We start from the raw sequence: 24,213 nt of genomic DNA, 5'->3' as shown, positions 1-24,213 counted from the left end.
CTCTTCGGGAAGCAAATTCTTTGTATTTCTTTCTTATATGATTACCCCTAGCTACAACTCCATTAGGGCAATTTCTCCCCACCTGGGGATGGGAGACTGGAATGGATCAAGTCCTCAGTTTCTTCAGCAATCTTCAGCTTTCGTTTCAGGGCAAATTAGATCCAAACCTATTTCACAGTTTTCTGCTTAAAGATGCTCATTCTTTAAGTCATATTCTCAAAGCTCCTTCAGTGGAAGTGAATGAAGACACACAGTATTTGCAAACCGTCACACATCTTCAGAGGATAATTACAGTATTCTTGAAATATCATGAATTTTCACTTTTAATCTTCTAGATAAGAATGAATTTATTTCTTGCTTCGAAGACAGCCTGGTGCATTGAAAAGCCTGGAGGATTGTGACTCAAGTCTTGTTCTAATTACACACCAGCCTCTACATGCTTTGGGGCAAATGACTTTCCTTGTTTCGGCTGCAATTTTACCAATGGGAAAGCGTAGATGGTTCCTAAGATACTTTTCGATTTAGACAAAGGACAAATTTGAGAAAATTGTCTCCAGTTGTTGCTTCAGTCTTCAAAATCACCAAAGGCTTTGGCTTTGAAGTTAGGCTGTCAGAGGTGGCCCTTAATCGTCTACGCCCTGTGCTTCTGACCAGGCTGTCTAAAGGCAAGAAAGGTGGATCTTCTTGAGATGACTGGCTTGTTCTCTTGTTGCTTGGGATTCTTCACATTCAGAGGTCCACTGTGAACTTCAGCTCACCATCGTTTTCCCCTTACAATGGTATCACTGGAGTCAGGTCCAAGATGGTGATCTGGACCCCTCACTGACATTTCACCCAATACTCCAGATAGCCCTTTCACTAATTTCTTGCATTCCTCCTTCATCATTGCGTCATGGCCCCTTTAAGGAAGCGGCCATAGTTGAGTAGTGGGACCAGCTGCTGGCAGCAAAGAGACTTGCAGGATTTGGCCTACCCTGGGCTACTCAACGCGCACGCTCGGGACCGGGGGCTTGGTGGGAAAGGAAGGAGGGGCTTAGGGTGCGCCTGCGCATCAAGGGCGCGCGCAAGGGGCTGGTTTGGTGATCCCTTTAAGAAACCGCAGGCGGAGGAATTTCTCTGAGAGAAAATAATCCTACTCACGGGGCCCCTTGGAGGCCATTAACCCCCCGAGTCCCGGCCCCCCCCTTTCCCGGGCAGGCCCTACCGCCTACGCTCGCACCCGTGGGATCTCAAGATCTCCGACCCGGCGCGCGGCATCCGCCCCCTCCCCACTCTAAGCGCCAGGCCCGGCCAGGTTCGGGGACGCTGCCGCGAGGCGGCTATCCCTGCAGTGTGGGCGGGGGCCGGGGGCCCGAGAGGTTCCGCCGCCACCGTGCTGGGAGCCGCAGCGGTTCCGAGCGGGGCCCAACATGGCGGAGAGAGAGGTGGAGTCCGGCCCCCGAAAGAGGGTAGGTGAGGTGAGGCAGAACTCGGGCGGCGGGGGGCGGGGCGGGGGCCGCGTCCCGGGGCCCGGGAGGGGAATGGGCCAAGCGTAGGCTCGTGGAGGCGTCGCCGAGGCCCGGTTGGGGAAAGGTTCCGGGCAGGACTGAGGCAACCTTGAGTCTGGAGCGCGTTTAGAGTGGTCCTTCGGCAGGTGGGACAAAGATTTGCTGCTGGTTGGGAGGGGAGGGGGAGGGGCTGTTGTTTTTGTGTTTTTAATTTTTCCAGCCCTGTTGGTGGGTTATCTGGGCCGGGAGAGGAAAGGTGTCAGATACTTAAGTGCATCTTTAGTGAACCAGAGTCTGGAAGTTTTAACAGGAGAGAGGTCAGGTGGGGGTGGTGGTGGCGGGAATGAGTCGTGGAGGGGTCTTCTGAGGAATAACCAAGAGGGTGTTTCAGGAGTACCATTGCAAATTCATTTTCCTGCCTTCTTTCCCCTCCCCCCATAACCGTTATCAAGACCAAGGTGGAGGTGGTGCTCTTACCTAAGAAGAAATGGGTTCGTTGGCTTGTCCTGATTTAGGAGAAAGATGTTGGCAACTATAAATGTCATGTTCTAGTCTAGTCCCTTTAGCAACAATTAAGAATATGGAAGAGTGTGACAAGTTTTGTCATAACAAGGATGTATCCAACCAACCTGCAGAGGTGAAGCCAATTCTACATAGGAGTTGCTGAGTGCTTTTTAAAGTTTGTCTTGAAACTTTTCTTATTTAATTCTGAGTGATTTTCTTTTTTTCAGATGGAGAACAATACTGTACTGTCAATTGAGCAGTATTTTTTAGATTTTTCTTTTATCACCCGTCCCCCCCTCCCCCTCGCCTCCCTTCTCCCTTAGCCTGCGTGTTAAGCAGTAAGTTTCCTACCAGGAATCTTCCTTTTTGTAAATGGTGTCAAAATGATCAACTCAGTGTTAAGACAGCTGCCTAGAAAATTACTGCTTAAATCCTAATCTTTCGATTTATCATAAAATTAGCAATCTCAGTGATACTACAGCTAACATTTCGAGTGCTTACCATGTGCCTGGCACTGTGCTTTATAGGAAGAATTAAACCTCAACATTTACTATGGGCTTCCCTGGTGTCTCAGCTGGTAAAGAATCTACCTGCAGTGCGGGAGAGCTGGGTTAGATCCCTGAGTTGGGAAGTTGGGAAGATTACCTGGAGAAGGGAAAGGCTTCCCACTCCAGTATTCTGGCCTGGAGAACTCTGTGGACTCTATAGTCCATGGGGTTGCAAAGAGCTGGACACGACTGAGTGACTTTCAGGAGGAAACGTAGGTGTATAGGGGTTAAGTAACTAATATTAGAGAGCTAGTTAGGAGATTTAGCTGGGATTTGAATCCATGTTTGTCCCAACTACAGTGCCCACATAGGAGTTTTTAAAGTCTATGTTTCTCTCCTTAAAAGCTTAAATGATAAATAACCAAAGAAGTGTCAAGTAGTGTTTTTTCCACAATTTATTAGGAAAATATTTTCAACTACTCAGCAAAACTGAAAAAAAAAAATGCAGGATGTGTCCATAATGACCAACATTTAGATTCTGTCATTGACATTTTACTGTACTTGTGTTATCAAATATTTATCAACATCTATCACTTTATCAGTTCTTATTTGCATTTCACTGTAGTATACTGAGCAATTGAAGTTTATCGTTGATAGTCTTAGGTTTAGAAAACTTTAGATCTCTCATGCAATAGTTAGATCTTCCTCATAGGACAAATTAAATTGTATGATAGTATGCCCAAATAGTTCACTTAGGATTAATATTGGTTATGGAATGCATGCATTTTGAAAGTTTTAAATTGTTGTTTATACTTTGAGCCAGTTTTAAACTGGATCCTCATTATGCTTGAGTGAAGGCATATGGCATGTGGGCCACCTGTTAAAATATAAAGAATAAATTATCTTAGTTGAGAATTCAAGATCATCTCTGAACCCAGTTGCTGCTAATACTGTTGTTATTTTCACCATAGAAGATAGAATGTTCTAGAAAACATCTGTGCACTTTAGTAACAAATTCAACTAGATTTTAAGTACTACTTTCTCTTCTAATACACTTAAAAGGTGCTACACTGATATCAGTGTAAACTTAATATTGTTTTTAACAGCATGTAACATACAGAGCACTTGTATAGGTTTTTCATGTTATTTTACCAGTTTCATTGTGGAAGAAGGTTACAGCCAGTCTCTTTTAGGCTCCATAATCTATTTTGGTTTTGATATTTGGTTAGAATGTTTAGTAGAGTTGTTTTAAATGGTGCACATGATGCATGTGCTTCCCCCCCGCCCATATTTTTGTCTCCCTGCACTAAACTCTACATGGGTTCCATGTGTACATTCTGAGCAGTTAGTGGGAAGTGTGTATAAAAGTATAGTATCTTTTTAAAGAAGCTGTGGTACATATATAAAATGGAATATTACTCAGTCATAAAAAGGAACACGTTTGAAACAGTCCTAATGAAGGGGATGCATCTAGTGAGTCAGAAAGAGAAAAACAGTTACCATATACTAATGCATGTATATGGAATCTAGAAAGATGGCACTGATGAACCCGTTTGCAGAGCAGCAGTGGAGACAATAGACATCGAGTACAGACTTATGGACATGCCTGGGTGGGGGAGGAGGGGGGGGTATGGCCAGAGTAACATGGAAACATGTATTACCATATTTAAAATAGATACCAAAGGGAGTTTGCTGTAGACTCAGGGAACTCAAACTGGGGCTGGATAACAACCTAGAGGGGTGGAATGGGGAGGGTGGTGGGAGAAATGTTCAGGCGGGAAGGGACATGGGTAAACCTATGGCTGATTCCTTTTGATGTTTGGTAGAAACAAATGTAATACTGTAAAGCAATTATCCTTTACTTAAAAATAAATTTAAAAAGTACGATATCTTTTAAAATAATCTGTTTGCCTTGAGGTAGTTTAAACTATATAGGCCTAGATAATAAATTTATTTAATCTGAAATTGCATTGATGTTGTTTTGGTGTTGTGTTTATGATACTTACTGCCTTTGACTTTTATAATCACAAGTCACAAAAAAATTGTTGAGTACCTGTGCCTGTTGGTGAACTGTGTTTTAGGCATTGTGCTACGGTATATGGTATGTATGATCATTTAGAATTACATATTCTGACTTGTCTGCTAAATTGTGAACTCCATAAGCATAGGGCCATTATATTCTTTTTTGAACCTCTAATACGTATGACCTCCATGTGATAGGGACTCAAAAATTGACTTTTGGTAGTTTACTTGTATTAGAGGCTCTATGGCTTGGGTACCAAGTTATCTGGTTTGTAGTTTTGCGACCTTCTGTTAATCTTTGATATCACCCTTTATATTCCAAATTCTCCTTTGTGAATTTAGATTTAAGGATCTTGTGATTGTTTTGGATTACAGTTAGATGGGAGAGTGTGTTTTAAAACCATTGACTTAACAACCTTAAATTCTTTGTAGGTCTGTCTCATGTCTTATTTTTATGTTTATGGGCACTTAGGACAATAGTAATACCTAAGGTAAGACTGATTTAATTGTATTCAGACTATATCTGAACGCCAGTCTCTCAATTTGTAAACATGGAGAAGCTGAATATGTGGGTGGGTGAGTACCACATCCATCTATCATCTCTGCTGTACAAAGAACCAAGTTCATATGAAGGCCAGTATTATACACAAACACTCACATACTCTTTAAAGTCAGGATATTTTTCAGATATTATTTATGAGTTTGTTTAAGATTATAAAATTTTTATTTTCTGAACTAAGCTTTAAAATTCATAAGATAGGCTTATAAGTAGTGGGATTATTTTATGCATGGTTATTGTAATAAACTCTTATGAAGCATGAGCTCTGACTAAATCTGGTGACCATATTTTTTTGTGAAATTCCTTTATCTTTTCAAAGGTTACATACAAAATTATAATAACTTTTGTAAATGTATGTATTATTATCTGGTTTAGTAGATTGTATCCATTTTCTTATTTAAACTTTTCTGTATATTAACTTTGAGATATATGTTTGGCATATGTTTAAAAGAAAGAGAAAGCATATGTATATAAGTATTATACTTCCATTTTTGTAAAAACAAACTGATCTTTCTCTCCTCTTTACATATGTGTCTATACTTGTATATGTATGAGCTTGGAGAAAGTTGTGAAGGACGTATGTCAGCTGTTACCATTATCTTCAGCAGATGGGGATGAGAAAGGAAAAGGGAGACTAAGGGAAAATTTTGCAAAATGGAAAATTTCATGGGGTATAAAATTAAAGTGAAAATGTAAACTATGTTCTCATTGTAAATATGTTAAAATTGAACATGCATGTAGACAAGGAATAGAAAGTAACATGAACAAATGAAAACATTGATTTTACTATGTGATGGGATTATGGAGAAGTTTTGTTTTGTATTTCTGTTATTTTAATATTTTATAATAAAAAAATTGCAAAAGGTTAATCCCTCTTAATTCCTTAATGAACTTTTTATCTTTGGTTTTTCTACTAAATGTGTTGCTTAAGAACATGGTGGTACATATCATTAAAAATATTTGCAGTTCACATGTGCATAGTGTAAGTTATCTACTTACATATCTACTTCAAAATGCCCCTTATACATTGAGTGTATAGAGCATTTTGAAGAGACCATTCTAATGATGACAGTGATCCTGAATTGTTTTCACAGTGCGCATCTTGTAACTAGCAGAGAATTCTACAAATAATGATAATATTTATAAACATTTACGTGCCATTCTAAAGGTTTTACATGCAGTGTATTTTTTAATTCTCATTAATTCCATAAATAGTAGTCAACTATTACTGTCCTGTTTTATACAGGAGGAAACTGCAGCACAGAGAGAGCTCAAGGTCATGATATATTAGGCTAAAGTAAGATCAAGTGCCACTTGAAAAATTGTACTGTTTGATAAGTAGTATAGGTTAGAATTCATTATATTAACATACAGTAATTAATAAACATTGTACTTAGTTGCTCATGTCTGACTCTTTGTGGTCCCGTGGACTGGAGCCCAGTAGGCTCTTCCATCCATGACATTTTCCAGGCAAGAATACTGAAGTGAGTTGCCATTTCCTCCTCTGGGGAATCTTCCCGACTCAGGGACTGAACTCATGTCCTCTCCTGCATTGGCAAGTGGAATCTTTACCACTAGTGCCACCTGGGAAGCCTTTAGTAAACATATACATTAGTTATTAATATATGTGATACAAGGTAATATGTGTACATAATAGTATTGGTTCAGAATTCATTGTCTGGAATTTTTGGTTTTTAAAATAATATTGTAGTTAAGACTGCACTTCTACTGCAGGGAGCGTGGGTTTGATCCCTGGTTGGGAAACTAAGATCCTGCATGCCCTGTGGCGTGGCAAACAAAACATTGAAATATATTTAAATCAAACTGATACAAATTATTTCCCAAGAAGCATCACATTAACTTTCTGCCTGTGAAATATATCTTGCGATAACCTTAAAGCATATCTTTGCATCTCACAGGCTTGTTTTTAAGAAATATACACTAAATATTTTAAAGCTATGATTCACTTAAAAGATAAAGCTTATGCTTCCTTTGAAAATGGAATGCTTTTATTATGTGATAAAATATAAGTAGATAAATGTACAGTTGCAATTTCTCTGGATATTTAGAAAATATTTTTGAGCTCTGTGTTAGATCAATCACTTTTTTTTTTAAGATCAACCACTTTTTAAAGAAGACTGACATTTCCTTTAAATATGCTGATTATTTTACTATGAGTTAACTGTATGTAATTATTTTCGCAAAAGAGAAAGGAATTTTAACATAGTATTAGGTTGTACCATACAGAATTGCTAATATTTGATCATTTTAACTACATAGATGCCTTTTCATATGGCTCAACTCAGTAGTAGGAGCATGGACTTTACAAAGTCAGGTTATGTACAACCTCTAGTATTTAGCAATAGTATTCCTATGCCCAGTTTTTTATGCTTAGGGAATACTAATAATGTTATTTTAATTTCATTCATTTTGGTCTCACAGAAGCTTGAGCTAGCTGCCTTCCTGTCTTTGATGAAAGACAGTACATAAGCAAACCTTTTGTTGTCCAATATTTAGGCTCCCCACTATTCCTTGAGGCCAAGGATCACGTGTTCATTTTTTTTTTATATTTCCCAACATATAAATATACACAGTCACATATATACTACATATTCATAGGCAAGATTAAAAAACTGTACTGTATTTCATAATTCCGTATCAATGCCGAATATGAAAAATATATTGGGGCAGTGAATCCCCATGTTCTTAATACCCAGCTTTGACAAGTAAACAGTTATCAACATTTTGCCATTTTTTATCTCATCTTATTTCTTCCTGCCTTCCTTCTCTTTTTTTTTTTTTGATGCAATAACTTCAAAGAAATCTCAGGTATCACATCATTTAATCTATAAATACTTCCGTATGCATTTTAACAGGTAAACGACACAACCACAATGCTAAACAAAATTGATTTCCTTAATCCAGTTTAGATTTCTCTGATTATTAATAAGTGTCTTTTTACAATTGTTCTGTTTAAATTACTGTGCAAATGAGATTTACCTCATTTACTGTGCAAATGAGGCTTATATGTATCTTAAGTTTCTGTTAACTTTAACCATCCACCCTCCCACTTTTTCCCATGCTCTTTATTTGTTAAATATATTCCCTCTTTTGACCAGGAGAGTTTCCCACATTCTGGTTTTGGCTGATTGAATTCTCATGGTGTTTAACCTTTCATATTTCCCACAAAATAGATATAGAGCAATTGTTCTCTATTTTGGCTGAAACATTAGGATTACTTGGAGAGCTCTTAAAGATCTTGATTCTCAAATCAATTAAATCAATTCACAAGGTGGATTCTAGGCATCAGTATTTTTAAAGGCAATTTGATCTCTGGTTTCATTGCCTTTTCTAAATCCAGCTTGTACATTTGGAAGTTCTCGGTTCGTGTACAGCTGAAGTCTAGCTTAAAGTATTTTGAGCATAACTTTGCTACTTTGCGAAATGAGCACAATTGTATGGTAGTTTGAACATTCTTTGACATTGCCTTTCTTTGGGATTGGAATAAAAACTGACCTTTTCCAGGCCTGTGGCCATTGCTGAGTTTGCCAAATTTGCTGACATACTGAGTGCAGTATTTTTTTTTTTTTAAACTTTACATAATTGTATTAGTTTTGCCAAATATGAGTGCAGTATTTTAACAGCATCATTTTTAAAGATTTGAAATAGCTCAGCTGGACGTCCATCACCTTCACTAGGTTTGTTTGTAGTAAAGATTCCTAAGGCTCCCTCGACTTCATACTCCAGAATGTCTGGCTCTAGGTGAGTGACCACACCATTGTGGTTATCTGGGCCATTAGGAGCTTTTTTGTATAGTTCTTCTGTGTATTCTTGCTACCTCCTCTTAATCTCTTCTGCTTCTGTTAGGTCCATACTGCTTCTGTCCTTTATTGTGCCCATCTTTGCATGAAATGTTCACTTGGTATCTCCAATTTTCTTGAAAAGATCTTTAGCCTTTTCCATTCTATAACTTTCCTCTATTTCTTTGCATTGTTCACTTATCTCTCCTTGCTATTCTCTGGGACTGTGCATTCAGTTGGGTTTATCTTTCCCTTTCTCCTTTGCCTTTCACTTCTCTTCTTCTCTCTGCTATTTGTAAGGCCTCCTCAGACAACCATCTTGGCCTTGTTACATTTTTTTTTCTTGGGGATGGTTTTGAATACCACCCCCTGTACAATGTTATGAACCTCTGTCCATAGTTCTTCAGGCACTCTGTCTACCAGATCTAATTCCTTGAATCTATGTGTCACTTCCACTGTATAATCATAAGGAATTTGGTTTTTCCCTGGGTAGCTCACATGGTAAAGGATCTGCCTGCAGTTCAGGATCTGAGTTTGATTCCTGGGTTGGGAAGATCCCCTGGAGGAGGAAATGGCAACCCACTCCAGTATTCTTGCCTGGAAAATCCCATGGACAGAGGAGCCTGATGGGCTACAGTCCATGGGGTCACGAAGAGTTAGACACTACTGAGCGACTAAACACTACCTGAATGGTCTAGTGGTTTTCCCTTATTTCTTCAGTTTAAGCCTGAATTTTGCAAGAAGGAACCTGTGATCTGAGGTCAGCTCTAGATCTTATTTTTGCTGATTGTGTAGAGCACTCCATCTTTGCTTGCAAAGAATATAATTAATCTAATTTTGATATTGACCATCTGTTAATGTCCATGTGTAGAGTCATCTTCTGTCTTCTTGGAAGAGGGTGTTTGCTATGACTAGTGTGTTCTCTTGGCAAAACTCTGTTAGTCTTTGCCTTGCTTCATTTTGTACTCCAAGGCCAAACTTGCCTGTCACTCCAGGTATCTCTTGACTTTCTCCTTTTGCATTCCAGTCCCCTATGATGAAAAGAACATCTTTTTTTGATGTTCTAGAAGGTTTTGTAGATTCTTGTAGAACCTTTCAACCTCAGCTTCTTTGACATTAGTGATTGGAGCCTAGACTTGGATTACTGTGGTGTTGAATGGTTTGCCTTGGAAATGAACAGAGATCATTCTGTTGATTTTGAGATTGCATGCAAGTACTGCATTTTGGGCTCTCTTTTGACTGCGATGGCTACTCCATTTCTTCTAAGGGATTCTTGCCCACAGTGGTAGATAAAATGGTCATCTGAATTAAATTTGCCTATTCTGGTCCAGTTTAGTTGACTGATTCCTAAAATGTTGGTGTCCCCTTTTGCCATTTCCTACTTGACCACATCCAGCTTACCTTGATTCATGGACCTGAAATTCCAGGTTCCTATGCTGTTTATTTAACTTACATGCAGAGTACATCATGAGAAACGCTGGACTGGAAGAAACACAAGCTGGAATCAAGATTGCCGGGAGAAATATCAATAACCTCAGATATGCAGATGACACCACCCTTATGGCAGAAAGTGAAGAGGAACTAAAAAGCCTCTTGATGAAAGTAAAAGTGGAGAGTGAAAAAGTTGGCTTAAAGCTCAACATTCAGAAAACTAAGATCATGGCATCTGGTCCCATCACTTCATGGGAAATAGATGGGGAAACAGTGGAAACAGTGTCAGACTTTATTTTGGGGGGCTCCAAAATCACTACAGATGGTGACTACAGCCATGAAATTAAAAGACGCTTACTCCTTGGAAGGAAAGTTATGACCAACCTAGATAGCATATTCAAAAGCAGAGACATTACTTTGCCAACAAAGGTCCGTCTAGTCAAGGCTATGGTTTTTCCTGTGGTCATGTATGGATGTGAGAGTTGGACTGTGAAGAAGGCTGAGCGCCAAAGAATTGATGCTTTTGAACTGTGGTGTTGGAGAAGACTCTTGAGAGTCCCTTGGACTGCAAGGAGATCCAGCTAGTCCATTCTGAAGGAGATCAGCCCTGGGATTTCTTTGGAAGGAATGATGCTAAAGCTGAAACTCCAGTACTTTGGCCACCTCATGTGAAGAGTTGACTCATTGGAAAAGACTCTGATGCTGGGAGGGATTGGGGGCAGGAGGAGAAGGGGATGACAGAGAATGAGATGGCTGGATGGCATCACTGACTCGATGGACGTGAGTCTGAGTGGACTCTGGGAGTTGGTGATGGATAGGGAGGCCTGGCATGCTGCAATTCATGGGGTCGCAAATAGTTGGACACGACTGGGCGACTGATCTGATCTGATCTGATGCAATATTTTATTCACAGCATTGGACTTTCACCACTTTCACAGGCATATCAACACCTGAGTGTTGTTTCCGCTTTGGCCCAACCTCTTCATCTTTCTGGAGCTTTTCTCTGCTCTTTCCTGGTAGCATTTTGGACACTTACCCTGGGGATTTATCTTCCAGTGTCATATCTTTTTGCCTTCTCATATTGTTCATGGGCTTTTCAAGGCATGAATACTGGAGTGGTTTGCCATTACCTTTTCCAGTGGACTATCTTTTGTTAGAACTCTCCACCATGATCCATCTGTCTTGAGTGACCCAAACCTGTGTCTCCTGCATTGCTGGCAATTATTTTCTGAGTCACCAGGGAACCCCCTCAAATTCCACATTTTTAGATATTTATTGCAGCAGCATGCCTCTGTGTTCCAAAGGAACTTGGTGGCTTTAAACAACAGAAATTTATTTCTGCACAGTTCTGGAGGCTAGAAGTCCAAAATCGAGGTGTCAGCAGGGCCATGCCATGCCTGAAGACTCTAGGAAAGAATCCTTTGTCTCTTCTAACCTCTGGTGGCTCCACATGTTCTTTGATTTTTGTGGCAGCATAATTCTAGTCTTTCCCTCCATCTTCATACAGCCTTCTCTTTCTGTTTGTTCTTTTCCGTCTAAGGATGATTGTCATTGGATTTAGGGCCCACCCTAAACGAAGGTGATTTCGTTTCAAGATCTTTATATTAATTATATCTGCAAAGAAGTTTATTTCAAAAAGGTCACATTCTGAGATTCTGGGTACACAGATCTTTTGGGGGCCACAGTTTAACCTACAGCAGGATCTTTTACTTCCTGAGTCCTTTTTAAAGATGATTATTTTATATTTAAACAATTAGTTGAAAAATTTCTTATGTCTTCAGTTAAGTTCAGTCACTCAGTCGTGTCTGACTCTTTGCGACCCCATGGACTGCAGCATTTCAGGCTTCCCTGTCCCATCACCAACTCCATGAGCTTGCTCAAACTCATGTCCATTGAGTTGGTGATGCCATCCAGCCATCTCATGCTCCATTGTTCCCTTTGCCTCCTGCCTTCTATCTTTCCCAGCATCAGGGTCTTTTCCAGTGAGTCAGTTGTTCACATCAGGTGGGTAAAAGGAGCTTCAGCTTCAGCATCATTCCTTCCAATGAATATTTAGGACTGATTTTCTTTAGGATTGAATGGTTTGATCTCCTTGCTGTCCAAGGGACTCTGAAGAGTCTTCTCCGACACCACAGTTCAAAAGCATCAATTCTTAGGTGCTCAGCTTTCTTTATGGTCCAACTCTCAAATCCATACATGACTACTGGAAAACCATTGCTTTGACTAGATGGACCTTTTTTGGCAAAGTAATGTCTCTGCTTTTTCATATGCTGTCTAGGTTTGTCATAGCTTTTCTTCCAAGGAGCAAATATCTTTAAATTTCATGGCTATAGTCAACCATCTGCAGTGATTTTGGAGCCCTCAAAAATAAAATCTCTCACTGTTTTCATTGTTTCTGCATCTATTTGCCATGAAGTAATGGGACCGGATGCCATAATCTTAGTTTTCTGAATGTTGAGTTTTAAGCCAATTTTTTCACTCTCCTCTTTCACTTTCATCAAGAGGCTCCTCAGTTCCTCTTTGCTTTCTGCCATCTGCATATCTGAGGTTATTGATATTTCTCTTGGCAATCTGGATTCCAGTTTGTGCTTCATCCATCTGGGCATTTCTCATGGTGTACTCTGCCTATAAGTTAAACAAGCAGGGTGACAGTTTCCCAATTTGGAACCAGACTATTGTTACATGTCTGGTTCTGTTGCTTCTTGAAATATATATAATGTCCAGTTTATGACTTTAATCATTTAAAATGTATAAGTCCATGGCATTTGATACATTAACAGTGTTGTGCAACTGTTACCACTATTTCATCCCAAACAGAAACTCTGTATATTCATTAAGGTATAAGTCTCCATTGCCCTTTTCTCCAGCCTTTGGTGTGTTTGCTGCTTATTTTAGGTATTTCATATAAGTGAAATCTTAAGTATTTGACTTTTGGTGTCTGGCTTATTTCACATAGCATAATGTTGTAGGATATGTCAAAACTTCGTTTTTTAAAATGGCTGAATTATGTATATAGCACATTTTGTTTTATCTGTTCCTCTGTTGATACTTTGGTTGTTTCTGCCTTTTGGCTGTTGTGAAAAATGCTGGTGTAAACGTTGCCATACAAGTATTTGAGTTCCTTCCTTCATTTTTTGGTTGGGTACCTAGAAATGAATTTGCTGGGTCACATAGAAATTTTATGCCTGTCGTTTTGAGGAGTCACCAAACTTTTCAACAGAGGCTGCACTGATTTCCATTCTCACTAGCAGTTCATGACTGTTCTGTTTTCTCTGTTTTCATCCTCACCAATACTTGTTCTTTTCTTTTGGTAATAGCGGTCCTGGTGGGTGTGAAGTGTATCTCTTTGTGGTTTTTACCCCCAGTTTTATTGAGATCTAATTGACATACCAGATTGTAGAAGTTTAAGGTATACAGCATAAGGATTTGACTCACATACATCATGAAATGATTATCATAGTAAGTTTAGTGAACATCCATCATCTCATACAAATACAGACTTAGAAAAAAAGTTTTTTCTTGTAATGAGAATTCTTAGGACTTACTAACAACTTCCATATGTAATATACAGCAGTGTTAATTTTATTTATCATGATGTATATTCATTGTGGTTTTGATGTTTTTCCAAGTATAATTTACAGTATTCAGTTGTACAGTAGGGTGATTAAATTATACAAACATATATATATATATATATATGTATACATTCTTTTTCATATTCTTTTCTAATACAGGTTATTACAAGATGTTGAATATAGTTCCCTGTGCCGTTCAGCAGGTACTTGTTGTTTATCCATTTTTATATACAGTACTGTGTTAATCCCAGATTCCTAATTTATTCCTCATTGTGTGTGTGTTTGTTGTTGTTGTTGTTGTTTTGGCTGCTCTGCATGGCTTGTGGGATTTTAGTTCCCCAGCCAGGGACTGGGATTGAACCTGGCCCTCAGCAGTGAAAGCATCGAGTGTTGAACACTGGACCCCTAGGGAAGTCCCTGTTTTGATTACTGTAGTTTGTAAGAAGTTTGAAACTGGAAGGTACAAGTCCTCCAGCTTTGCTTTTTTTTCTAGATTGTTTTGTCTTGGGGTTTTTTAAAATTCGTAAGTTTAGGATTTTTGTTGATTTCTGCAGTAGTGCCATTGGGATTTTTATAGGCATTGGATTCAATCTGTGAATCTCCTGAGTAGTATGTTTCATCCCAGCACTATTAAATGTTGTGAATCAGTGAACATGGGATGTCTTCCAGTTTATTTAGGTCTTCTTTAATTTCTTTCAGCAATGTTTTGTACACGTCCCTCAATGTGTAAGTTTTATACCTCCTTTGCTACAATATCAGTCAGAGTAATAGACCACATTGATAGAATGAAGGGAAAAAGCATGATAATCTTTGTTGATGTAGGGGAAATAAAGCATTTGAAAAGATCCAACATCCTTTTACAAACTAGGAATAGAAGGAAACTTTCTCAATATGATAAAGTCTATATATGAAAAATCATAGCTAACATCATTTTTGATGATGAAAGACTGAAAAAATTTCCCGTCAGAGTAGAAATAAGACAGAGATGCCCTTTTTTGGCATTTCTGTTCAATGTGGTATATGAAGTTTTAGCCAAAGCATTTAGGCAAGAAAGAAAGAAAAGATCCTAATTGCAAAGAAAGAAGTAAAACTATATTTACAGAGGATATGACCTTGTATGTAGAAGCCTGTAAAAATCCTCCTCCTCCCCAAAAATCAAGCCCTCTGAGAAGTTAAAGTTCAGGATACAAAAAATAAATAACTTAGTTTTATTTCTATATACTATCAATGAACAACCCCAAAAGGAAATTAAAAAAATGATTGTTTATATTATAATCAAAAAGAATAAAATACTTGTATTTATCCTTTTGACTTAATTCCAGTAGTCCTCGAGTCTCCCCTTTTGGCCAAAAAGATGTTCCTAGGCTCATTGGCTCATCTTGTATATTACCACTTCAGACTTGGAATTAACTCCAAGTGGGAAATGGTAGTTTATAGACCATAGACTGAACTCAGGCAAGTCTTTTGACTTTGGAGTTTTTTTGAGATGGTATCAGCTGAATATTTCGCATTTACTCCTCAGTCACACCTATGCTTTTCCTTCTGTTTCACCACTTAAATTCTCTTTAAAATCACTGAAATGACCTGATAATCACCAAGTCTAATGGATGCTTTTTCAGAACTTTCCTTTTCTGATCTTTGTTAAACATCTGACCCTATTACCCATTCTTTCCTTGAAACTTCTCCCTTAGGTATAAGATGGCATTCTCGTGGTTCTTCTCTTGAATTGATTCTTTTCAGTCACCTCTGACTTTGCTTGCCCAGTAGGTCTGGTTCCCCCAGCTGCATTTTTGTTGGGTAATTCCTTCTACAGTGATTTTAGCCATTACCCATTAAATACATTATGTGATTTCCTTCCTTTGCTTCTCTGTTGTCTCTAAAATTCAAAATCAGTGTTTCCAAATGTGAACTTTGACTCACATTTTGATGTCTTGTGAGTATTGCTAACTCAGTATACCTAAAATGGAATTCTCTATATCCTTGACAGGTACTTAATCTTCCAAATAGTGCCCTATTCCTTCTGAACCTGTTTTTCTTCCTGTATTATCACCCAACTTAGAGACTTCTGAGTCATCTTGCTTATTCCTTTCCCCTTATCAATCCAGTTTAAATTGGTAAATCTTGTTGAGATTATCTGAAATTATTTTTAAAACTTCAGTGCTACTGCCAACACCCTAGTTCTAGTACTTAAAATGCTTTGTCTTTTTACTTTCTATGCCTTTACAATTCTTGTTTTCCCTTTCTGTAATCTACTGTTTCCTATTCCCCATTCATTTTATATACTGGAGACTGAAGTATCTTCAGAAATGAAAATCTGTTCATCTATAAGGTAACATGTTGACCCCCTCACTATTCTAATTCCCTTAGATACTCTTTGAATTCTCTCCCTGTGGCAAGAGGCAGGTTGCTTCACAGCTCTTACTCTCATCCTGGAAGTTTTCTTTTCCTTCATGGGAGAGTTTCTTTCTGGTTGTCTTTGCTGCTATTATGTTACCTTGGTGGGGGTTCTGCTTGGGCTCTACAACCCAAATATGGAGACAAAATCTTAGCTTAATTCCACCCAATACAGCTGAGACCAGGCTATGATTTTTTACGCAGGACTATTAAAAAAGTTTGCTTTTAACTTTTAATAGAGAATGAGATGGCTGGATGGCATCACTGAGGCAATTAACATTTACTTGGGCTAACATCGGGAGGTGGTGAAGGACAGGGAGGCCTGGTGTGCTGTAGGTCATGGGGTCTCACCGAGTTGGACACAACTGGGTGACTGAACAACAACAGTTAAAAGTTTAGCATAGTAGGAGGGAATTCGAAAACAAATATAGCTGGCTTTTACATAGGCTGATCTAGGAGAAATGGGTAACATTTACCTACTAAGCCTTCAGCTTATTGTCTAGTGAATAGAGGATGTCTTCTCTTTGCAACCTGGAAGCAGTTTGAGATCTGAGGGAAAGAACTTATTTCCAGGATGAGAGTAAGAGCTGTGAAGCAACCTGCCTCTTGCCACAGGGAGAGAATTCAAAGAGTATCTAAGGGAATTAGAATGGTGAGGGGGTCAACATGTTACCTTATAGATGAACTTATTCCTCTCTCCTTTCTTCTGAGGATCTAGCATCCTGACCTGTAATTTCTTGTTTTTTGGCTGACTAACATTGGGACTAGTTCACTTCAGGAGATTCAGTCTCCTTTCTGCAGAGATGTAGTGTTATGTTAGTCTTTGGCTACAGTAGAGCAAACAGACCAACATTTGTGTAAGACAGATTGGCTTATTCAACATATATATAAGATGTGTCACACAGCCATGGAGTTTCAGAGTTGGACACGACTGAGCCACTGAACTGAACACATGGTTCTAGGTGCTGGAGAAATAGTAAGGAACAAGAAAGACAAGGTTCATGCTGGTGGTGGGGGTGCAAGACAGAAAATAAGAAATAGATAAAATAATTTCAGGTAGTGAAGAAAATAAGAGAGCATAAGATAATATGATAGTGAGTAATTGGGGTGGAAACAAACAATATTAGATATTTCTCTAAGAAGCTAGCTTGTGGTTTTTAAATAAGATCTCTTAAAAAGGTTCCTTTAGTTCCTGTGTATAGGGTGATCTTCAGGGAGCACGATGGGAAAGAGGATGAATTAGGAGGCTCTCGGTGTAATTTTTGTGTAAAGGTAACCATTGTTTGAGGAAGGTAGAGATGGTGAGAATTGGTTGTAATACATTTTGGAGATGGAGTCAGTACAACTTGTGGATTGATTGAATAGGGAAATAAGACTGCAGACCTCTGGGTTTTCACCTGGATGAGCTAGATACTTCGTGGCACCATAAACTGAGATGGGAAAATGGAAAAGAATACATATAGTAATGAGGATAAGGGAAGGGAAGGGAAGTGAAAGTCGCTCAGTTGTATGACTCTTTGCGACCCCATGGACTGTATAGCCTGTCATGCTCCTCTGTCCGTGGAATTCTCCAGGCCAGAACACTGGAGTGGGTAGCCGTTTCCTTCTGCTGGGATCTTCCCAACCCAGGGATCGAACCCAGGTCTCCCACATTGCAGGTGGATTCTTTGCTGTCTGAACCAGCAGGGAAGCCCTGGAGGTTTTACCAAGATAGGAAGAAACTGTTATTTCCTTACATTAGATTACTGGTCTAAATTGCTTGTGATAAGAATATAACAGCTTCACTGTAAAGTATACATCAGAGTCTCAACTTTGATATTGTTGAGGTTTTGAACCAGGTAATGTGTATGGGGTAGAGCGAGTTGCCCTGTGTATTTTGGATGTTTAGCAGTATACCTGTTCTTTACCAACTGCATGCCAGTAGCACTGACTCCCCATTGTGAGAACTGAAAATACCTCCAGGCATGGCCAGATGTCTCCTGAGGGGCATGATTGCCCCTCGTTGAGTACCACGGCTCTAGATATAGCCTAAAGACCTATCAAATGGCTCCAACTACTTTTCATTCCGTCCTCTTATATAAATTCTGTCAATACAGCTATGTTGATTGACATGCTACTTTTCTTGCTTTTGTGCCTTTTAAAAAAATCGTGTTTTATTCAGCCATAATTGTTTCCTGATTTTTTAACCTAAATTTTTATCCTGAGCACTGCTTCTGTTACTAAAATATGCTTGTAAACATAACTTTAATGGCTTTAAAATGATAATATTTTAAAGTTGTAATACTTTATAACTTTAAAATATTTTAAATTGTAATAATCTGTGGTATAGATAGACCATAATGTGGGAATATCCTCCAATTCTTAGATTGTTTAAAATCTTTTCCTGTTAAAAGTGAGGCTAAACTGGCTGGATGAAGCACAAGCCGGAATCAAGATTGCTGAGAGAAATATCAACAACCTCAGATATGCAGATAACACCACCCTCATGGCAGAAAGCAAAGAAGAACTAAAGAGCCTCTTGATGAAAGTACAAGAGGAGAGTGAAAAAGTTGGCTTAAAACTCAACATTCAGAAAACTAAGATCATGGCCTCTGGTCCCATCACTTCATGGCAAATAGATGGGGAAACAGTGGAAACAGTGAGAGACTACTTTTGGGGGCTCCAAAATCACTGCAGATAGTGACTGCAGCCATGAAATTAAAAGACGCTTGCTCCTTGGAAGAAAAGCTATGACCAACCTAGACAGCTTATTAAAAACCAGAGACATTATTTTGCCAGCAAAGGTCCCTCTAGTCAAGGCTATGGTTTTTCCATTAGTCATGTATGGATGTGAGAATTGGACTATAAAGAAAGCTGAGCGCTGAAGAATTGATGCTTTTGAACTGTGGTATTGGAGAAGATTCTTGAGAGTCCCTTGGACTATGAGGAGATCCAACCAGTTCATCCTAAAGGCAATCAGTGCTGAATATTCATTGGAAGGAGTGATGCTCAAGCTGAAACTCCAATACTTTGGCCACCTGATGCAAAGAACTGACTCATTGGAAAAGACCCTGATGCTGAGAAAGATTGAATGCAGGTGGAGAAGGGGACGACAGAGGATGAGATGGTTGGATGGCATCACTGACGCAATGGACATGAGTTTGAGCAAGCTCCGGGAGTTGGTGATGGACAGGAAGGCCTGGCGTGCTGCAGTCCATGGTGTCACAAAGAGTCAGACATGACTGAGCGACTGAACTGAAACTGGCTAAACTGGTTGGGGGATGTTGGGACCACTGAGTGATAGCCAAGGGTTTGAGGTTTCCTCCTGGAATAAGAAAAATATTCTAAAATCGATTGTGGTCATGGTTATGTAACTCTGAGTATACTAACACTCATTGGGTTGTGTACTTTAGATGTGTGATGTGAATTATATGGCATCTCACTGAAGTTGTTATAGAAAAAGGTTTAAAGCAAACAGCCTTCTGTGTAACTTTTTACAAGTTTTTTTTTTAACTTTTATTTTTGGTTGTGATGGGTCTTTGTTGTTGGTCACAGGTTTTCTCTAGTTGCAGCAGGTGGGGTCTGCTCTTCATTGTGGTGCACTGCTTTCTCATTGAGGTGGCTTCTCTTTTTTCGGAGAACAGGCTCTCAGCACACGGGCTTCAGTAGTTGGCGCACAGAGGCTTAGTTGCTCTGTGGCATGTGGAATCTTTATAGACCAGAGAATCGAGCCTGTGTTCCCTGCATCGGCAGGCAGGCTCTTATCCACTGTACCACCAGGGAAGTCTGATTGTGTGTAACTTCTGTCTGTAACTCTAGAAGTGAAACTACTGATTCAAGGCATGTGAAAAATATATTTACGGTTTACTGAGGTATTCTATATGGAGTAACATTTATCCCTTTTACTGTACAGTACATTCTGTAACTTATTGAACTACCAACAGAGTCAGGATCCAGAACAGTTCCATCAGCCCCCAAACCCTCATGTCCCTTACAGCCAGCCTTTCCCCTACCTCTGCCCTGATCCGTTTTCTCTTCCGCAATTCTGCATTTTCAGAAAACCATATAAATAACATCATACAGTATGCAGCCTTATGAATTTTGTTTTTTTCACTTAGCATGATGCATTTGAAATTTATCCATATTGTTGCATGTGTCAGCAGTTCCTTTTTATTGGTGACTAACATTCCTTTTTGTGGATGTACCAAAATCTTATCAACTTGCCAGTTGAAAAACAATTGTATTGTTTCTAGTTTTTGGTGATTATGAGTAAAGTCATAATAAATATTTGCCTATAAGTGTTTTTTATTGGCTGCCCTGGTCTTTGTTGTGGTGTGCTGACTTCTCTAGTCGTGCGTGCAGGCTTCTCTTTGTGTAGTGTGGGCTTCTTGTGTTGTGGAGCTCAGGCTCTAGAGTGCGTGGAGTTAATTGCACCATGGCATGTGAGATCTTAGTTCTTCAACCATGTCCCCTGAATTGGAAGATGGATTCTTAACCACTGGACCACCAGGAAGGTCCCTGCCTATAGATTTTTTTCTTTTCCTAAGCACTATATTATTGCAGGGATATACTATAACACTTTGCTCTTTCAAAAAAAGTTTAAAGCAAAGTATACAAATGGGGAAAAACCCTTCATTTTCAAGAAGGAATTAATGAGGAAAAAGCTTATTACGTTGGGTGTAATTTCTTTATACTTGTTCATAATGAACAATGAATTTGAGGCAGTTTATGAAAAGATATATAGGGAGAAAAGATTAAAAGAAATCAGAACCATAATAGGAAAATATAGATAATTCTAATGTGATTGATGAGAGAATACGGTTAGGTATGTATGTGCCATTATTAACTGGAGCAAACATTACTGAATCTGCTAAAAAAAACCAGTATCTTCTAGCACTTATTCTAAAAGTAATTTCAGACGTGAATCTTCAGTAGGAGACTCTGAGTAAAGGAACAATAACATCTCCTTTTCAACAGGAAACATCAGTCTGAACTTCTTGCTTATAGGTTTTTGTATACACATACATTTTCATTTCCTTTGGGTAAATAATTAGGTGTGGGATTGCTGGGTCATATATGTTTTCTTATGTTGCATTTTAAGAGTTATTTTTGTATTTTGGATATAAATCTTTTACTTGATATGTGTTTTGGAAGTATTTTTTCCTAGTCTGTGGCTCAACTTCATATTCTTAAGTATTTTTCAAAGAGTAGAAATTGAGATTGAAGTGGGTGAATACACACACAGACACAAATTTAATTTTGTGGGAATAAGCACGTAGATCATGTCAAAGGACCCAATAGAAAACATCATGATGTATTTCTTTTTTTTTTTGTTTCAAAAAAAGCAACTTGTTATTGAATTATAGTTGATTTACAGTGGTGTGTTAGTTTCAGGTGTGTGGCAGATTGACTCAGTCATACATGTATTTATCTATTTTTTTCATATTTCTTTTCCATTATAGTTAATTACAAGATACTGAACATAGTTTCATGTGTCATACAATAAGTCTTTGTTGTTTATTTAGTATAGAGAAGTGTGTCTCTGTTAATCCTACATTCCTAATTTATCATTCCTCCCTTTTCCTCTTTGGTAACCATAAACTTGTTTTCTATGTCTGTGAGTCTGTTTCTGCTTTGTAAATAAGTTCATCTGTATCATTTTTTCAGATTCCACATGTAAGTTTCTAGATCATTCATATTGCTGTAAATGACATTATTTCATTCTGTTTTATGGCTGAGTAATACTCCTTTATATATTTTCATATATATACACACACACACACAGGCACGCGTGCACACATACCACATCTGGTTTCTGCATTCATCTGTCAGTGGACATTTAGGTTAATTCCCTGTGTTTATGTCAGAGTGTTCTGCCTCTGTCTTCCTCTAGAAGTTTATAGTATCCCGTCTTATATGTAGGTCTTGAATCCATTTTGAGTTTATTTTGTGTATAGTGTATATCTGATTTCACTCTTTTACGTGTAGCTGTCCAGTTTTCCCAGCATTACTTGTTGAAGAGGCTGTCTTTTCTCCACAGTACATCCTTGCCTCCTCTGTCATAGATTTGTCAGACATAAGCATATGAGTATATTTCTGGGCCTTCTGTCCTCTTCCATTGATCTAGTGTCTGGTTTGGTAATTTGAGTTTGATTACTGTAGCTTTGTAATATAGCCTGAAGTTAGGGAGTCTGATTCCTTCAGCTTTATTCTTCGTTCTCAAGATTGTTATGGCTATTCAGGATCTTTTGTGTTTCCATACAAAATTTAAAATTATTTGTTCTAGTTCTGTGAAAAATGCCATGGTAGTTTGATAGGGATTGCATTGAATCTGTAGATTGCCTTGGGTAGTATGGTTATTTTTAACAGTATTGATTTTTCCCATCCAAGAACACAATATATCTTTCCATTTGTGTTGACTTCAATGTCTCTCATCAGTGTCTTACAGTTTTTGGAGTACAAGCTTTTTGCCTCCTGAGGTAGATTTATTCCTAGGTATTTTATTGTTTTTGGTGCAGTGGTAAGCAGGATTGTTTCTTTAATTTCTGTTTTTGATAATTTGTTGTTAGTGTGTAGAAATGTAAAAGGCTTCTGTATGTTAATTTTGTATTTGGTAACTTTACCAAATTCACTGATGAGTTCTAGTAGTTTTCTGGTGGCATCTCTAGGATTTTCTGTCTATACTATCATGTTATCTGCAGACATTGACAGTTGTAGTTCTTCCTTCCCATTCGGATTCCTTTGTTTTTCTTTTCTGAGGCTGTGGCTAGGACTTTCCAAACTGTTGAATAACAGTGGTGAAAGTGTCCTTCCTTGTCTTGTTTCTGGTCTTCGAAGGAATGCTTTGAACTTTGCATTGTTGAGTGTGATGTTAGCCATGGGTTTGTCATATGTGACCTTTATTATGTTGAGATATGTTCCCTCTGTGCCTGCTTTCTAGAGAGTTATTTTCAATGGATAGTGAGTTCTGTCAGAAGCATTTTCTGCATCTATTGAGATGATTCTGTGGTTTTTATTCTTTAGTTTGTTAATATGATGTATCATATTGATCTTTGGATATTGAAAAATCCTTGCTTTCCTGGGATAAATCGCACTTTATCATGATGTATGATCCTTTTAATGTATTGTTGGGTTTGGTTTGCTAGTATTTTGTTGAGGATTTTTGTATCTGTTGTTCATCAGTGATAAGTTCAGTTCAGTTGCTCAGTTCTCTCTGACTCTTTGCGACCTCATGGACCGAAGGATGCCAGGTTTCCCTGGCCATCACCAACTCCCAGAGCTTGCTCAAACTCATGTCCATTGAGTCGGTAATGCTATCCAACCATCTCATCCTCTGTTGTCCCCTTCTCCTGCCTTCAGTCTTTCCCAGCATCAGGATGTTTTCTAATGAGTCAGTTCTTCGCATCAGGTGGCCAAAGTATTGGAGTTTCAGGCAGCATCATTCCTTCCAATGAATATCAGGGCTGATTTTATTTTAGGATTGACTGGTTTGATCTCCTTGCAGTCCAAAGGACTCTGAAGAGTCTTCTCCAACACCATAGTTCAAAAGCATCAATTCTTTGGTGCTCAGCTTTCTTTAGAGTCCACTCTCACATCCATACATGACTATTGGAAAAAACATGACTTTGACTATATGGACCTTTGTTGGCAAAATAATGTCTCTGCTTTTTAATATGCTGTCTATGTTGGTCATAGCTTTTCCTCCAAGGAGCAAGTGTCTTTTAATTTCATGGCTGTGGGCACCATCTACAGTGATTCTGGAGCCCAAAGAAATAAAGTCTGTCACTGTTTCCATTGTTTCTCCATCTGTTGCCATGAAGTAATGGGACTGGATGCTGTGAGCTTCGTGTTTTGAATATCGAGTTTTAAGCCAGCTTTTTCCCTCTCCTCTTTGACTTTCATCAGGAGGCCCTTTAGTTCTTCTTCGCTTTCTGCCATGAGGGTGGTGTCATCTGCATATCTGAGGTTATTGAT

The 24,213-nt window shown here is 38.7% G+C and overlaps 1 protein-coding gene across 7 annotated transcripts in view; it reads left to right on the top strand.

Moving 5' to 3' along the window:
* Nucleotides 1–1,046: 1,046 nt before the first annotated feature.
* The window catches only part of ZMYM4 (zinc finger MYM-type containing 4), a 164,758-nt gene continuing 141,591 nt past the window's right edge, over nucleotides 1,047–24,213 (top strand). For 2 of the 7 annotated variants that reach the window (XM_070786857.1, XM_070786856.1), the window contains exon 1: nucleotides 1,047–1,457. In XM_070786857.1, the coding sequence (XP_070642958.1) occupies nucleotides 1,410–1,457 (48 nt within the window). In that variant the 5' untranslated portion in view covers nucleotides 1,047–1,409. Of the gene's footprint in view, nucleotides 1,458–1,512; nucleotides 1,634–14,025; nucleotides 14,070–24,213 lie in introns of those variants that run through there. The other 5 variants (XM_070786858.1, XM_019957871.2, XM_070786859.1 and 2 more) reach the window with 5 other exon arrangements.

The sequence above is a fragment of the Bos indicus genome, chromosome 3 (assembly GCF_029378745.1).
Source record: "Bos indicus isolate NIAB-ARS_2022 breed Sahiwal x Tharparkar chromosome 3, NIAB-ARS_B.indTharparkar_mat_pri_1.0, whole genome shotgun sequence".
In the NCBI taxonomy this organism is placed as follows: domain Eukaryota; kingdom Metazoa; phylum Chordata; class Mammalia; order Artiodactyla; family Bovidae; genus Bos; species Bos indicus.
Note: the sequence above shows the minus strand (reverse complement) of the source record. Positions and strands in the feature narration are given on the sequence as shown.